Source organism: Oncorhynchus tshawytscha, unplaced genomic scaffold, assembly GCF_018296145.1.
Source record: "Oncorhynchus tshawytscha isolate Ot180627B unplaced genomic scaffold, Otsh_v2.0 Un_contig_7070_pilon_pilon, whole genome shotgun sequence".
Lineage (NCBI taxonomy): Eukaryota > Metazoa > Chordata > Actinopteri > Salmoniformes > Salmonidae > Oncorhynchus > Oncorhynchus tshawytscha.
Genome location: NW_024609280.1, coordinates 60,001 through 78,160, shown reverse-complemented (window position 1 = coordinate 78,160; position 18,160 = coordinate 60,001). Strand labels below are relative to the sequence as shown.

The 18,160-nt window shown below is 48.0% G+C and overlaps 1 protein-coding gene across 1 annotated transcript in view; it reads right to left on the bottom strand.

Annotated features, from left to right (window-relative positions):
- LOC112242112 (ryanodine receptor 2) overlaps positions 1-18,160 on the bottom strand; it is a gene marked incomplete at both ends in the record, with an annotated part of 113,571 nt that overhangs the window by 46,299 nt on the left and 49,112 nt on the right. The window contains 9 exon segments of the mRNA XM_042314754.1: positions 8-148; positions 712-802; positions 2,598-2,818; positions 4,334-4,503; positions 9,301-9,421; positions 12,581-12,695; positions 14,273-14,459; positions 14,883-15,018; positions 16,151-16,254. Coding sequence (XP_042170688.1) covers positions 8-148; positions 712-802; positions 2,598-2,818; positions 4,334-4,503; positions 9,301-9,421; positions 12,581-12,695; positions 14,273-14,459; positions 14,883-15,018; positions 16,151-16,254 — 1,286 coding nt within the window.

The following is an 18,160-nucleotide window of genomic DNA, read 5'->3' as shown; positions in this document are numbered from 1 at the left end:
TCTGTACCTTGCGAGACAGAGCATCGAAGATGCCCCAGAACAGCTTCCTGGAGAGATGCAGCTCTTCGTCCGACGACGCCCCAAAGCTCCCCCAGCCGCCCGTCAGACAGTAGTACTTCCAACAACGCTCGTAGTGATTGGTCAACAGCTGAAACATCAAGATTCACAGTCTACAATCGTGCTCAAAGATGCATGATTACTGAACACCACAGAAACACACACACACACAATACTATAATGAGGTTGGAGGAGGAGGAGGAGGAGGTTGGATGAGGATGAGGTTGGAGGAGGAGATTGGATGAGGATGAGGTTGGAGGAGGAGGTTGGAGGAGGATGAGGAGGAGGAGGATAATGGAGGAGGAGGTTGATGGAGGAGGAGGTTGGAGGATGATGGAGGAGGTTGGAGGAGGAGGTTGGATGAGATTGGATGAGGAGGTTGGATGAGGTTGGAGGAGGAGGTTGGATGAGGTTGGAGGATGAGGTTGGAGAATGAGGTTGGAGGAGGGAGGGAAAGAAGGAGGGAGGAGGAGGTTGGACGAGGAGGTTGGAGGAGGGAGGGATGGAAGGAAGAAGGGAGGAGGAGGTTGGAGGAGGAGTCTGGATGAGGTTGGAGGATGAGGTTGACGGATGAGGTTGGAGGATGACGTTGGAGGACATTGTGTCAGGAGATTAGCCTCTTGGCGGGCTACAGAGAAGAAGACCTAATGAAACCTTGAGAGGCATCTTGGTGTGTTCGTTGAGGAGAGGAACATCGAACACCAAGCGTCTCAGCAGGTGTTGCATCATGGACGGCCTCAGTTGACTGGGAACACAAATAAACATGGTGGAATCACTCTCACACTCTCACACTCTCACACACACACACATACACACTGTCACACATACCTCTCACACACACACATACACACTCTCACACACACCTCTCACACACACACATACACACTCTCACACACACCTCTCACACACACACATACACACTCTCACACACACCTCTCACACACACACACATACACACACCTCTCACACACACACATACACTCTCACACACACCTCTCTCACACACACATGCACACTCACACACACACACACACACACACACACACACACACACACACACACACACACACACACACACACACACACACACACACACACACACACACACACACACACACACACACACACACACACACACTGGGGCTTATTAAAGGACCACTACCGTAGAAGTAGGAAAGTGTCCCCCTAACATCCCTTAGCCACACCTACAGATGTAGGATCTTAATTTGAGCCAGTTTGCTACAGCAGGAAAATAATCCTGCAGTAACTGGAAATGTGAATTATTATGTGGATTATAATGAATGGACATTTTTGTAGGCGTTGATAATCTAGTCAGACATTTCTAAATCGGAATTACAAAACTTCAGAAGCCTTATAAAACCTCAAATACACTACACATTTTTTATTTTCATCCACAGGATGATCAAATTAAGATCCTACATCTGTAGCCAGAAGACAGATAGTCACATAGAGAGTGTTTCCATCCCTACAGTTGTAACCATCCCTTACCCACAGGTGGCCAGTCAAATATACTAGCAGAGAGTAACCCGAAAGCCCTTCCTTACCCACAGGTGGCCGGTCAAATATACTAGCAGAGAGTAACCCAAAAACCATCCCTTACCCACAGGTGGCCAGTCAAATATACTAGCAGAGAGTAACCCAAAATATACTAGCCCTTCCCTTACCCACAGGTGGCCAGTCAAATATACTAGCAGAGAGTAACCCCAAAGCCATCCCTTACCCACAGGTGGCCAGTCAAATATACTAGCAGAGAGTAACCCAAAAACCATCCCTTACCCACAGGTGGCCAGTCAAATATACTAGCAGAGAGTAACCTGAAAACCATCCCTTACCCACAGGTGGCCAGTCAAATATACTAGCAGAGAGTAACCCAAAAACCATCCCTTACCCACAGGTGGCCAGTCAAATATACTAGCAGAGAGTAACCCAAAAACCATCCCTTACCCACAGGTGGCCGGTCAAATATACTAGCAGAGAGTAACACAAAAACCATCCCTTACCCACAGGTGGCCAGTCAAATATACTAGCAGAGAGTAACCCAAAAACCATCCCTTACCCACAGGTGGCCGGTCAAATATACTAGCAGAGAGTAACCCAAAAACCATCCCTTACCCACAGGTGGCCAGTCAAATATACTAGCAGAGAGTAACCCAAAAACCATCCCTTACCCACAGGTGGCCAGTCAAATATACTAGCAGAGAGTAAAATATACCAGACAAAAAAAACCATCCCTTACCCACAGGTGGCCGGTCAAATATACTAGCAGAGAGTAACCCAAAAAAAACCATCCCTTACCCACAGGTGGCCAGTCAAATATACTAGCAGAGAGTAACCCAAAAACCATCCCTTACCCACAGGTGGCCGGTCAAATATACTAGCAGAGAGTAACCCAAAAACCATCCCTTACCGACAGGTGGCCAGTCAAATATACTAGCAGAGAGTAACCCAAAAACCATCCCTTACCCACAGGTGGCCAGTCAAATATACTAGCAGACAGTAACCCGAAAGCCCTTCCTTACCCACAGGTGGCCAGCAGACACTCCTCGATAGCGTCTCTCTGTGCCTTGGTGAGGCAGCATCCTTTAGAGAGACGGTAGACGGTGTGAAGTAGAGAGTCTATGAGCGAGGCGTAGGGCTCCGTCCCAGCGAACAGTGGGGCACACTTAGTGAGCAGGGGAAGAACTGCTGTACACAGGTACCTGTTGAGGGCCAGGGCCATGTCTGTAGAGCTCAGAGCAGCCTGGGGGAGAAACATAGAGACAACACAGGGACGAGGTTAGGGTCAGGGCCATGTCTGTAGAGCTCAGAGCAGCCTGGGGGGAGAAACATAGAGATAACACAGGGACGAGGTTAGGGTCAGGGCCATGTCTGTAGGTTAGGGTCAGGGCCATGTCTGTAGAGCTCAGAGCAGCCTGGGGGATAAACATAGAGATAACACAGGGACGAGGTTAGGGTCAGGGCCATGTCTGTAGAGCTCAGAGCAGCCTGGGGGAGAAACATAGAGACAAACACAGGGACGAGGTTAGGGTCAGGGCCATGTCTGTAGAGCTCAGAGCAGCCTGGGGGAGAAACATAGGGACGAGGTTAGGGTCAGGGCCATGTCTGTAGAGCTCAGAGCAGCCTGGGGGAGAAACATAGGGACGAGGTTAGGGTAAGGGCCATGTCTGTAGGTTAGGTTCAGGGCCATGTCTGTAGAGGTCAGAGCAGCCTGGGGGAGAAACATAGGGACGAGGTTAGGGTCAGGGCCATGTCTGTAGAGCTCAGAGGTTAGGGTCAGGGCCATGTCTGTAGAGCTCAGAGCAGCCTGGGGGAGAAACATAGGGAAGAGGTTAGGGTCAGGGCCATGTCTGTAGAGCTCAGAGCAGCCTGGGGGAGAAATATAGGGAAGAGGTTAGGGTCAGGGCCATGTCTGTAGAGCTCAGAGCAGCCTGGGGGAGAAACATAGAGACAACACAGGGATGAGGTTAGGGTCAGGGCCATGTCTGTAGAGCTCAGAGCAGCCTGGGGGAGAAACATAGAGACAACACAGGGATGAGGTTAGGGTCAGGGCCATGTCTGTAGGTTAGGGTCAGGGCCATGTCTGTAGAGGTCAGAGCAGCCTGGGGGAGAAACATAGAGACAACACAGGGACGAGGTTAGGGTCAGGGCCATGTCTGTAGGTTAGGGTCAGGGCCATGTCTGTAGAGCTCAGAGCAGCCTGGGGGAGAAAGAGACAACACAGGGACGAGGTTAGGGTCAGGGCCATGTCTGTAGGTTAGGGTCAGCAGGGGAAAAACCAGGGGGGAAGACTGGAGGAGAAGAAACATGGAGCACTAGACAGCAACAGAGAGAGAAATTAGACTGCTCTGAGTACTAGACAGCAACAGAGAGATAAATTAGACTGCTCTGAGCACTAGACAGCAACAGAGAGAGAAATTAGACTGCTCTGAGCACTAGACAGCAACAGAGAGAGATATTAGACTGCTCTGGGCACTAGACAGCAACAGAGAGAGAAATTAGACTGCTCTGGGCACTAGACAGCAACTGAGAGAGAAATTAGACTGCTCTGGGCACTAGACAGCAAAAGTGTCTATAAGGTTTGGGTTAGACTCACTGTGTCTATAAGGTTAGGGTTAGAGACCCACTGTGTCTACAGGGTTAGAGACTCACTGTGTCTACAGGGTTAGAGACTCACTGTGTCTACAGGGTTAGAGACTCACTGTGTCTACAGGGTTAGAGACTCACTGTGTCAACAAGGTTTGGGTTAGAGACTCACTGTGTCGAGCGAGGCAGCAGCCCTGAGGTCAGGCAGGAAGCCCACCTCCAGCAGATGAAGCAGGAAGTTCTGGTCCTCAATCCCGTAGACCCGGTCCAGGAACAGCACCATGGCTGCCTTGTGGTCCGGACAGAACCCCGCTGACATATCTGGCTCTACCACTGACCCATCTAGACACACAACAGACAGACCAGAGTCAGACTCCACCACTGACCCATCTAGACACACAACAGACAGACCAGAGTCAGACTCCACCACTGACCCATCTAGACACACAACAGACAGACTCTACCACTGACCCATCTAGACACACAACAGACAGACCAGACTCCACCACTGACCCATCTAGACACACAACAGACAGAACAGACTCCACCACTGACCCATCTAGACACACACAACAGACAGACTCCACCACTGACCCATCTAGACACACAACAGACAGACTCCACCACTGACTCATCTAGACACACAACAGACAGACTCCACCACTGACCCATCTAGACACACACAACAGACAGACCAGACTCCACCACTGACCCATCTAGACACACAACAGACCAGACTCCACCACTGACCCATTTAGACACAGACAACAGACAGACCAGAGTCAAACTCCACCACTGACCCATCTAGACACACAACAGACAGACCAGACTCCACCACTGACCCATCTAGGACACACACAACAGACAGACCAGACTCCACCACTGACCCATCTAGACACACAACAGACAGACTCCACCACTGACCCATCTAGACACACACAACAGACAGACCAGACTCCACCACTGACCCATCTAGACACACAACAGACAGACTCCACCACTGACCCATCTAGACACACACAACAGACAGACCAGACTCCACTACTGACCCATCTAGACACACACAACAGACAGACCAGACTCCACCACTGACCCATCTAGACACACAACAGACAGACTCCATCACTGACCCATCTAGACACACAACAAACAGACTCCATCACTGACCCATCTAGACACACACAACAGACAGGCCAGACCTGTCAGGTGGGGCGGCAGGGTAGCCTAGTGGTTAGAGCATTGGACTAGTAACCGAAAGGTTGCAAGTTCAAATCCCCGAGCTGACAAGGTACAAATCTGTCTTTCTGCCCCTGAACAAGGCAGTTAACCCACTGTTCCTAGGCCGTCATTGTAAATAATAATTTGTTTTTAACTGACTTGCCTAGTTAAATAAAGGTCAAATAAATGAAATTTAACTATCAGCTGGATAAAGACTTGAGAATATTTTTAGGTCAGTTTAACAGAGTAGTGGATGGTTTTAGTTTAACAGAGTAGTGGATGGTTTTAGGTCAGTTTAACAGAGTAGTGGATGGTTTTAGTTTAACAGAGTAGTGGATGGTTTTAGGTCAGTTTAACAGAGTAGTGGATGGTTTTAGGTCAGTTTAACAGTAGTGGATGGTGTTAGATCAGTTTAACAGAGTAGTGGATGGTTTTAGTTCAGTTTAACAGAGTAGTGGATGGTTTTAGCTTAACAGAGTAGTGGATGGTTCTAGGTCAGTTTAATAGAGTAGTGGATGGTTTCAGGTCAGTTTAACAGAGTAGTGGATGGTTTTAGTTTAACAGAGTAGTGGATGGTTTTAGGTCAGTTTAACAGAGTACTGGATGGTTTTAGGTCAGTTTAACAGAGTACTGGATGGTTCTAGGTCAGTTTAACAGAGTACTGGATGGTTTTAGGTCAGTTTAACAGAGTACTGGATGGTTTTAGGTCAGTTTAACAGAGTAGTGGATGGTTTTAGGTCAGTTTAACAGAGTACTGGATGGTTTTAGGTCAGTTTAACAGAGTACTGGATGGTTTTAGGTCAGTTTAACAGAGTAGTGGATGGTTTTAGGTCAGTTTAACAGAGTAGTGGATGGTTTTAGGTCAGTTTAACAGAGTAGTGGATGGTTCTAGGTCAGTTTAACAGAGTAGTGGATGGTTCTAGGTCCGTTTAACAGAGTAGTGGATGGTTGTAGGTCAGTTTAACAGAGTAGTGGATGGTTTTAGGTCAGTTTAACAGAGTAGTGGATGGTTTTAGTTTAACAGTTTTTTAGTTCAACAGAGTAGTGGATGGTTTAGGTCAGTTTAACAGAGTAGTGGATGGTTCTAGGTCAGTTTAACAGAGTAGTGGATGGTTTTAGTTTAACAGAGTAGTGGATGGTTTTAGGTCAGTTTAACAGAGTAGTGGATGGTTTTAGGTCAGTTTAACAGAGTAGGGGATGGTTTTAGGTCAGTTTAACAGAGTAGTGGATGGTTTTAGTTTAACAGAGTAGTGGATGGTTTTAGTTTAACAGAGTAGTGGATGGTTTTAGTTCAGTTTAACAGAGTAGTGGATGGTTTTAGTTTTAACAGAGTAGTGGATGGTTTAGGTTTTAGTTTAACAGTGGATGGTTTTAGTGGATGGTTCTAGGTCAGTTTAACAGAGTAGTGGATGGTTTTTCTAGGTCAGTTTAACAGAGTACTGGATGGTTTTAGGTCAGTTTAACAGAGTAGTGGATGGTTTTAGGTCAGTTTAACAGAGTAGTGGATGGTTTTAGGTCAGTTTAACAGAGTAGTGGATGGTTCTAGGTCAGTTTAACAGAGTAGTGGATGGTTCTAGGTCCGTTTAACAGAGTAGTGGATGGTTGTAGGTCAGTTTAACAGAGTAGTGGATGCTTTTAGGTCAGTTTAACAGAGTAGTGGATGGTTTTAGTTCAGTTTAACAGAGTAGTGGATGGTTCTAGGTCAGTTTAACAGAGTAGTGGATGGTTCTAGGTCAGTTTAACAGAGTAGTGGATGGTTTTAGTTTAACAGAGTAGTGGATGGTTTTAGGTCAGTTTAACAGAGTAGTGGATGGTTTTAGGTCAGTTTAACAGAGTAGGGGATGGTTTTAGGTCAGTTTAACAGAGTAGTGGATGGTTTTAGTTTAACAGAGTAGTGGATGGTTTTAGTTTAACAGAGTAGTGGATGGTTTTAGGTCAGTTTAACAGAGTAGTGGATGGTTTTAGTTCAGTTTAACAGAGTAGTGGATGGTTTTAGTTTAACAGAGTAGTGGATGGTTCTAGGTCAGTTTAACAGAGTAGTGGATGGTTCTAGGTCAGTTTAACAGAGTAGTGGATGGTTTTAGTTTAACAGAGTAGTGGATGGTTTTAGGTCAGTTTAACAGAGTAGTGGATGGTTTTAGGTCAGTTTAACAGAGTAGTGGATGGTTTTAGTTTAACAGAGTAGTGGATGGTTTTAGTTTAACAGAGTAGTAGATGATTTTAGTTTAACAGAGTAGTAGATGATTTTAGTTTAACAGAGTAGTGGATGGTTTTAGTTTAACAGAGTAGTGGATGGTTTTAGGTCAGTTTAACAGAGTAGTGGATGGTTTTAGGTCAGTTTAACAGAGTAGTGGATGGTTTTAGTTTAACAGAGTAGTGGATGGTTTTAGTTTAACAGAGTAGTGGATGGTTTTAGGTCAGTTTAACAGAGTAGTGGATGGTTTTAGGTCAGTTTAACAGAGTAGTGGATGGTTTTAGGTCAGTTTAACAGAGTAGTGGATGGTTTTAGTTTAACAGAGTAGTGGATGGTTTTAGTTCAGTTTAACAGAGTAGTGGATGGTTTTAGATCAGTTTAACAGAGTAGTGGATGGTTTTAGCTTAACAGAGTAGTGGATGGTTCTAGGTCAGTTTAATAGAGTAGTGGATGGTTTTAGGTCAGTTTAACAGAGTAGTGGATGGTTTTAGGTCAGTTTAACAGAGTAGTGGATGGTTTTAGTTTAACAGAGTACTGGATGGTTTTAGGTCAGTTTAACAGAGTACTGGATGGTTTTAGGTCAGTTTAACAGAGTTTTAGGTCAGTTTAACAGCGTAGTGGATGGTTTTAGGTCAGTTTAACAGAGTAGTGGATGGTTTTAGGTCAGTTTAACAGAGTAGTGGATGGTTCTAGGTCAGTTTAACAGAGTAGTGGATGGTTCTAGGTCCGTTTAACAGAGTAGTGGATGGTTGTAGGTCAGTTTAACAGAGTAGTGGATGCTTTTAGGTCAGTTTAACAGAGTAGTGGATGGTTTTAGTTCAGTTTAACAGAGTAGTGGATGGTTTTAGTTTAACAGAGTAGTGGATGGTTCTAGGTCAGTTTAACAGAGTAGTGGATGGTTCTAGGTCAGTTTAACAGAGTAGTGGATGGTTTTAGTTTAACAGAGTAGTGGATGGTTTTAGGTCAGTTTAACAGAGTAGGGGATGGTTTTAGGTCAGTTTAACAGAGTAGTGGATGGTTTTAGTTTAACAGAGTAGTGGATGGTTTTAGGTCAGTTTAACAGAGTAGTGGATGGTTTTAGGTCAGTTTAACAGAGTAGTGGATGGTTTTAGTTTAACAGAGTAGTGGATGGTTTTAGTTTAACAGAGTAGTGGATGGTTTTAGGTCAGTTTAATAGAGTAGTGGATGGTTTTAGGTCAGTTTAACAGAGTAGTGGATGGTTGTAGGTCAGTTTAACAGAGTAGTGGATGGTTTTAGGTCAGTTTAACAGAGTAGTGGATGGTTTTAGTTCAGTTTAACAGAGTAGTGGATGGTTTTAGTTTAACAGAGTAGTGGATGGTTCTAGGTCAGTTTAACAGAGTAGTGGATGGTTCTAGGTCAGTTTAACAGAGTAGTGGATGGTTTTAGTTTAACAGAGTAGTGGATGGTTTTAGGTCAGTTTAACAGAGTAGTGGATGGTTTTAGGTCAGTTTAACAGAGTAGTGGATGGTTTTAGTTTAACAGAGTAGTGGATGGTTTTAGTTTAACAGAGTAGTAGATGATTTTAGTTTAACAGAGTAGTAGATGATTTTAGTTTAACAGAGTAGTGGATGGTTTTAGTTTAACAGAGTAGTGGATGGTTTTAGGTCAGTTTAACAGAGTAGTGGATGGTCAGTTCGGGTGAACCTTGGGTAATATCTACACCCCTGCAACGCCTGAGAGGTTTAGCGGGGATAGTTTCCACCCACCTTTGGCCAGAGTTGGCATGGGGAACGGGATGCTGATCACTCCTTCCAGGTCCTCTATAGGGATCAGGGAACGTAGGATGGCTCGTATCCTGATGGCCTCACCCTTCCCAGCATGAATCAGCTGGAAAACACACAACACCCCCCCTCAGGGAATGTCTGTATCCCAAATGTGATGAGCCTTAATGTGTCTGGACTCCAGGAAGATCGAGGCAGCAGCTAACGGGGGTCCGTAATAATGACAAAATACAACTAAAAATGCCCCCCTATTCCCTATATAGAACACTACTGTTAACCAGAGCCCTATTCCCTATATAGAACACTACTGTTGACCAGAGCCCTATTCCCTATATAGAACACTACTGTTGACCAGAGCCCTATTCCCTATATAGAACACTACTGTTGACCAGAGCCCTATTCCCTATATAGAGCACTACTGTTGACCAGAGCCCTATTCCCTATATAGAGCACTACTGTTGACCAGAGCCCTATTCCCTATATAGAACACTACTTTAGACCAGAGCCCTATTCCCTATATAGAACACTACTGTTGACCAGAGCCCTATTCCCTATATAGAACACTACTGTTGACCAGAGCCCTATTCCCTATATAGAACACTACTTTAGACCAGAGCCCTATTCCCTATATAGACCACTACTGTTAACCAGAGCCCTATTCCCTATATAGAACACTACTGTTGACCAGAGCCCTATTCCCTATATAGACCACTACTGTTAACCAGAGCCCTATTCCCTATATAGAACACTACTGTTGACCAGAGCCCTAGTCCCTATATAGAAAACTACTGTTGACCAGAGCCCTATTCCCTATATAGAACACTACTGTTGACCAGAGCCCTATTCCCTATATAGAACACTACTGTTGACCAGAGCCCTATTCCTTATATAGAACACTACTGTTGACCAGAGCCCTATTCCCTATATAGAACACTACTGTTGACCAGAGCCCTATTCCCTATATAGAACACTACTGTTGACCAGAGCCCTATTCCCTATATAGAACACTACTGTTGACCAGAGCCCTATTCCCTATATAGAACACTACTGTTGACCAGAGCCCTATTCCCTATATAGAACACTACTGTTGACCAGAGCCCTATTCCCTATATAGAACACTACTGTTGACCAGAGCCCTATTCCCTATATAGAACACTACTGTTGACCAGAGCCCTATTCCCTATATGGAACACTACTGTTGACCAGAGCCCTATTCCCTATATAGAACACTACTGTTGACCAGAGCCCTATTCCCTATATAGACCACTACTGTTAACCAGAGCCCTATTCCCTATATAGAACACTACTGTTGACCAGAGCCCTATTCCCTATATAGAACACTACTGTTGACCAGAGCCCTATTCCCTATATAGAACACTACTGTTGACCAGAGCCCTATTCCCTATATAGAACACTACTGTTGACCAGAGCCCTATTCCCTATATAGAACACTACTGTTGACCAGAGCCCTATTCCCTATATAGAACACTACTGTTGACCAGAGCCCTATTCCCTATATAGAACACTACTGTTGACCAGAGCCCTATTCCCACTACTGTTGACCAGAGCCCTATTCACACTACTGTTGACCAGAGCCCTATTCCCTATATAGAACACTACTGTTGACCAGAGCCCTATTCCCTATATAGAACACTACTGTTGACCAGAGCCCTATTCCCTATATAGAACACTACTGTTGACCAGAGCCCTATTCCCTATATAGAACACTACTGTTGACCAGAGCCCTATTCCCTATATAGAACACTACTGTTGACCAGAGCCCTATTCCCTATATAGAACACTACTGTTGACCAGAGCCCTATTCCCTATATAGAACACTACTGTTGACCAGAGCCCTATTCCCTATATAGAACACTACTATAGACCAGAGCCATATTCCCTATATAGTACACTACTGTTGACCAGAGCCCTATTCCCTATATAGAACACTACTGTTGACCAGAGCCCTATTCCCTATATAGAACACTACTGTTGACCAGAGCCCTATTCCCTATATAGAACACTACTGTTGACCAGAGCCCTATTCCCTATATAGAACACTACTGTTGACCAGAGCCCTATTCCCTATATAGAACACTACTGTTGACCAGAGCCCTATTCCCTATATAGAACACTACTGTTGACCAGAGCCCTATTCCCTATATAGAACACTACTGTTGACCAGAGCCCTATTCCCTATATAGAACACTACTGTTGACCAGAGCCCTATTCCCTATATAGAACACTACTGTTGACCAGAGCCCTATTCCCTATATAGAACACTACTGTTGACCAGAGCCCTATTCCCTATAGAACACTACTGTTGACCACCCTATTCCCTATATAGAACACTACTGTTGACCAGAGCCCTATTCCCTATATAGAACACTACTGTTGACCAGAGCCCTATTCCCTATATAGAACACTACTGTTGACCAGAGCCCTATTCCCTATATAGAACACTACTGTTGACCAGAGCCCTATTCCCTATATAGAACACTACTGTTGACCAGAGCCCTATTCCCTATATAGAACACTACTGTTGACCAGAGCCCTATTCCCTATATAGAACACTACTGTTGACCAGAGCCCTATTCCCTATATAGAACACCACTGTTGACCAGAGCCCTATTCCCTATATAGAACACTACTGTTGACCAGAGCCCTATTCCCTATATAGAACACTACTGTTGACCAGAGCCCTATTCCCTATATAGAACACTACTGTTGACCAGAGCCCTATTCCCTATATAGAACACTACTGTTGACCAGAGCCCTATTCCCTATATAGAACACCACCATGGCTAAACGACTGGCAGAATATTTGAAAAATGATCCGTTTTTAGTTTTGCTTCCAACTACAGAAAATGAGGTGAAAACCTCAACTTGCCCAACGATGAAATGTTGAAATGAAATGAGGGTTAGAGAATATTTTTATTAAAGTGTAATTTAACCAGTCTACCATTACTCTAGCATGACCCTGGTTCTAAAAGTGTCCCTGTCTCAAATAGCACCCTATTGGCTCTTACAGTGTCCCAGTCTCAAAGCCACCCTATTGGTTCTAAGACTGCCTGTCTGTTTGTCAGTCAATCAGTCAGTCAGTCTGTCTGTCTAAGGCATTGACTCCCCCTCTATCTGTGACTCACGTGCATCTCAGGCTCAGGGGCGCAGTGCCCCAGCAGGTCTGTGTGTGTGTGTGTGTGTGTGTGTGTGTGTGTGTGTGACGCACGTGCAGGTGTGTGTGTGTGTGTGTGTTGTGACTCACGTGCATCTCAGGGGCACAGCGCCCCAGCAGGTCTATGAGGGCTGCGTAGAAGGTCATTATAGCATTTCCCATGTGAATAGTGTCGTCTTCCTCATCCTCCAATAACACCTCACTGCTGAGGATACACACACACACACACACACACACACACACACACACACACACACACACACACACACACACACACACACACACACACAAGTCAAAAGTTTGGACACCTACTCATTCAAGGGTTTTTCTTTATTTTTACTATTTTCTACATTGTAGAATAACAGTGAAGACATCAAAACGATGAAATAACACATGTGGAATCATGTAGTAACAAAAAAGTGTTAAACAAATCAAAATATATTTTATTTTGCCTTGATGACAGCTTTGCACACTCTTGGCATTCTCTCAACCAGCTTAATGAGGAATGCTTTTCCAACAGTCTTGAAGGAGTTCCCACATATGCTGAGCACTTGATGGCTGATTTTCCTTCCCTCTGCGGTCCAACTCATCCCAAACCATCTCAATTGGGTTGAGGTCGGGTGATTGTGGAGGCCAGGCCATCTGATGCAGCACTCCATCACTCTCCTTCTTGGTCAAATAGCCCTTACACAGCCTGGAGTTGTATTGGGTCATTGTTTCTGAGTCTGATGCCCGATAAGAGTAGGGCAGACTATCTAAGGGACTTTTATAGAACACCTGGTAGCATGGCCAGACAGAACAGGAACACTGTGGAGTAATGAGGACATATTCTGGCACAGGGGAGGCAGGAGAGAGTCCAGAGGGAGGGAGAGTGGACGGCAGAGAACGAGGGGGGTAGGGAGGGAAAGTAGATGGCAGAGAACGAGGGGGGTAGGGAGGGAGAGTGGACGGCAGAGAACGAGGGGGGTAGGGAGGGAGGGATGGATTTGGGAGTTGGAGGGGGGGGGGAAAGGGAGAGAGCAAGAAGGTGAGAGAGAACGGGACAGAGAGAGGAACTATAGAGGTAGGAGAAGAACCCATCCCTACAGTGTTAGGGTTAGAGATAGCCCAGTTCAATGGAACCAACAGTGTGCTGCTATAACAGGGGTATCTACAGTATCCTGCTGTGACAGGGGTACCTACAGTATCCTGCTGTGACAGGGGTACCTACAGTGTCCTGCTGGCCTCTGAGGTAGGGGAGGATCCGTCTATACAGGGGTACCTACAGTGTCCTGCTGGCCTCTGAGGTAGGGGAGGGCCCGTCTCTACAGGGGTACCTACAGTGTCCTGCTGGCCTCTGAGGTAGGGGAGGGCCCGTCTCTACAGGAGTACCCACAGTGTCCTGCTGGCCTCTGAGGTAGGGGAGGGTCCGTCTATACAGGGGTACCTACAGTGTCCTGCTGGCCTCTGAGGTAGGGGAGGGCCCGTCTCTACAGGGGTACCTACAGTGTCCTGCTGGCCTCTGAGGTAGGGGAGGGCCCGTCTCTACAGGGGTACCTACAGTGTCTTGCTGGCCTCTGAGGTAGTGTCTTGCTGGCCTCTGAGGTAGGGAGGGCCCGTCTCTACAGGGGTACCTACAGTGTCCTGCTGGCCTCTGAGGTAGGGGAGGGCCCGTCTCTACAGGGGTACCTACAGTGTCCTGCTGGCCTCTGAGGTAGGGGAGGGCCTGTCTCTACAGGGGTACCTACAGTGTCCTGCTGGCCTCTGAGGTAGGGGAGGGCCCGTCTCTACAGGGGTACCTACAGTGTCCTGCTGGCCTCTGAGGTAGGGGAGGGCCCGTCTCTACAGGGGTCCTCTGATATCCTGATGGCTTCCATCATGGCTGCCAGTAGACCATTCCCCCCCTCTCCGCGCAGGGCGGGGCCAAAGCACTCGGGACGACGAATCAGCAGCCTCACCACCACGTTAGCGTTCTCCTCCACACTCTCACCTGACAGGACGACAGGTAAATAATGACATCATTCATAACTACAATACCTCTCACCTGAGACCACGGGTAAAGATTTCAATAGAGACTTCAATACCTCAACCGTGGAAGTATTTAACAGATTGCTACTACATCTCCTTCAACCAACCAATAACCAAGACCATCTACCAACCACAGTCAAATGTTATCATGAAATGAAAGATTATATGAAAATAACCAAGACCATCTACCAACCACAGTCAAATGTTATCATGAAATGAAAGATTATATGAAAATAACCAAGACCATCTACCAACCACAGTCAAATGTTATCATGAAATGAAGGATTATATGAAAATAACCAAGATCATCTACCAACCACAGTCAAATGTTATCATGAAATGAAGGTTTATCGGCAATTGCCACAGGTATGAAATGCACATGTACCGTTGCAGAACACTGCAAAGCGGAGGAAGTCGAGGTATCTCTCTCCTTCGACGGGGTTCCAGCCGATGTCAGGGTATCCTTTAGACACGAGCATGGAGCAGCTCTGGAGACCACAGCCAGCCAAGTACTGCACCACCTAGGGAAGAGGAGCCAGAGGGAGAGGGTTAGAAAGGTCTGGCTCAGGACTTCACGCTGTCAGAGGGAAGAGGAGGCAGAGGGAGAGGGTTAGAAAGGTCTGGCTCAGGACTTCACGCTGTCAGAGGGAAGAGGAGGCAGAGGGAGAGGGTTAGCAGGGAAAGGTCTGGCTCAGGACTTCATGCTGTCAGAGGGAAGAGGAGGCAGAGGGAGAGGGTTAGCAGGGAAAGGTCTGGCTCAGGACTTCATGCTGTCAGAGTCAGTGGAGGAAGGGAAAGTCACGGTGAGGCCAAGTTATGTCGCCAAACAGTCCACATCATTGGATAATGGATAGGATCCTGATTGTTGGTCCCAATAGATCAGTAAGGAGGACAGCAGAGCCTTCTTAACTGTTAGGAATAATCTAGGATTCCTATTGAACCTGAAGGAGCCCCACGGTGGAGGACATCAGAGAGGAATAAACTAGGATTCCTATTGAACCAGGAGGAGCCCCACGGTGGAGGACATCAGAGAGGAATAAACTAGGATTCCTATTGAACCAGGAGGAGCCCCACGGTGGAGGACATCAGAGAGGAATAAACTAGGATTCCTATTGAACCAGGAGGAGCCCCACGGTGGAGGACATCAGAGAGGAATAAACTAGGATTCCTATTGAACCAGGAGGAGCCCCACGGTGGAGGACATCAGAGAGGAATAAACTAGGATTCCTATTGAACCAGGAGGAGCCCCACGGTGGAGGACATCAGAGAGGAATAAACTAGGATTCCTATTGAACCAGGAGGAGCCCCACGGTGGAGGACATCAGAGAGGAATAAACTAGGATTCCTATTGAACCAGGAGGAGCCCCACGGTGGAGGACATCAGATTGGAATAAACTAGGATTCCTATTGAACCAGGAGGAGCCCCACGGTGGAGGACATCAGAGAGGAATAAACTAGGATTCTGGCCAGAGCCAGTTCGTATTGTATCTCTATACTGTACCTATACGTTGGGTACAGGGTGGGCTGGTAGAGTTGGGCCTTGTCTTACTTTCTCCAGGTCTGGTTCCCTCAGGGCCAGAGCCAGTTCGTATTGTATCTCTATACTGTACCTATACGTTGGGTACAGGGTGGGCTGGTAGAGTTGGGCCTTACTTTCTCCAGGTCTGGTTCCCTCAGGGCCAGAGCCAGTTCGTTGTTGTCCATCACAGAGGCAGCGGCCACATCTAGTGGAGTAGAGCCTCGCATGGAGGGAGACGCTGGGGACACAGAGAGAAGGAGGGCAACACACACAGAGGGAGGGAGGGCATCACACACAGAGGGAGGGAGGGCAACACACACAGAGAGAGGGAGGGCAACACACACAGAGGGAGGGAGGGCATCACACACAGAGGGAGAAGGAGGACAGGAGGACAACACACACAGAGGGAGGGAGAGCAACACACAAAGAGGGAGGGAGGGCAACACACACAGAGAGAGGGAGGGAGGGAGGGCAACACACACAGAGGGAGAGAGGGAGGGCAACACACAGAGAGAGGGAGGGAGGGAGGGCAACACACACAGAGAGGAGAGAGGGAGGGCAACACACACGGAGAGAGGGAGGGAGGGAGGGAGGGAGGGAGGGAGGGAGGGAGGGAGGGAGGGAGGGAGGGAGGGAGGGAGGGAGGGAGGGAGGGAGGGAGGGAGGGAGGGAGGGAGGGAGGGAGGGAGGGAGGGAGGGAGGGCAGGACACACACAGAGAGAGGGAGGGAGGGAGGGCAACACACACAGAGGGAGGGAGAGCAACACACACAGAGGGAGGGAGGGAGGGAGGACACACACAGAGAGAGAAGGAGGGCAACACACAGAGAGAAGGAGGACAGGAGGACAACACACACAGAGGGAGGGAGAGCAACACACACAGAGGGAGGGAGGGCAACACACAAAGAGGGAGGGAGGGCAACACACACAGAGAGAGGGAGGGAGGGAGGGCAACACACAAAGAGGGAGGGAGGACAACACACACAGAGGGAGGGAGAGCAACACACAAAGAGGGAGGGAGGACAACACACACAGAGAGAGGGAGGGAGGGAGGGCAACACACACAGAGGGAGGGAGGGCATCACACACAGAGGGAGGGAGGGCAACACACACAGAGGGAGGGAGGGCATCACACACAGAGAGAGGGAGGGAGGGAGGGCAACACACACAGAGGGAGGGAGGGAGGGAGGGCAACACACACAGAGGGAGGGAGGGCATCACACACAGAGGGAGGGAGGGCAACACACACAGAGGGAGGGAGGGCAACACACAAAGAGGGAGGGAGGGCAACACACACAGAGAGAGGGAGGGAGGGAGGGAGGGCAACACACACAGAGGGAGGGAGAGCAACACACACAGAGGGAGGGAGGGAGGGCAACACACAAAGAGGGAGGGAGGGCAACACACACAGAGAGAGGGAGAGCAACACACACAGAGGGAGGGAGGGAGGGCAACACACAAAGAGGGAGGGAGGGCAACACACACAGAGGGAGGGAGAGCAACACACACAGAGGGAGGGAGGGAGGGGCAACACACAAAGAGGGAGGGAGGGCAACACACACAGAGAGAGGGAGGGCAACACACACAGAGAGAGGGAGAGCAACACACAAAGAGGGAGGGAGGGCAACACACACAGAGAGAGGGAGGGAGGGAGGGCAACACACACAGAGAGAAGGAGGACAGGAGGACAACACACACAGAGAGAGGGAGGGAGGGAGAGCAACACACAAAGAGGGAGGGAGGGCAACACACACAGAGAGAGGGAGGGAGGGAGGGCAACACACACAGAGAGAAGGAGGACAGGAGGACAACACACACAGAGAGAGGGAGGGAGGGAGGGCAACACACACAGAGAGAGAGGGAGGGAGGGAGGGCAACACACACAGAGAGAAGGAGGACAGGAGGACAACACACACACAGAGAGGGAGGGAGGGAGGGCAACACACAAAGAGGGAGGGAGGACAACACACACAGAGGGGAGGGAGGGCAACACACACAGAGGGAGGGAGAGCAACACACAAAGAGGGAGGGAGGACAACACACACAGAGGGAGGGAGGGCATCACACACAGAGGGAGGGAGGGCAACACACACAGAGGGAGGGAGGGCATCACACACAGAGAGAGGGAGGGAGGGAGGGCAACAC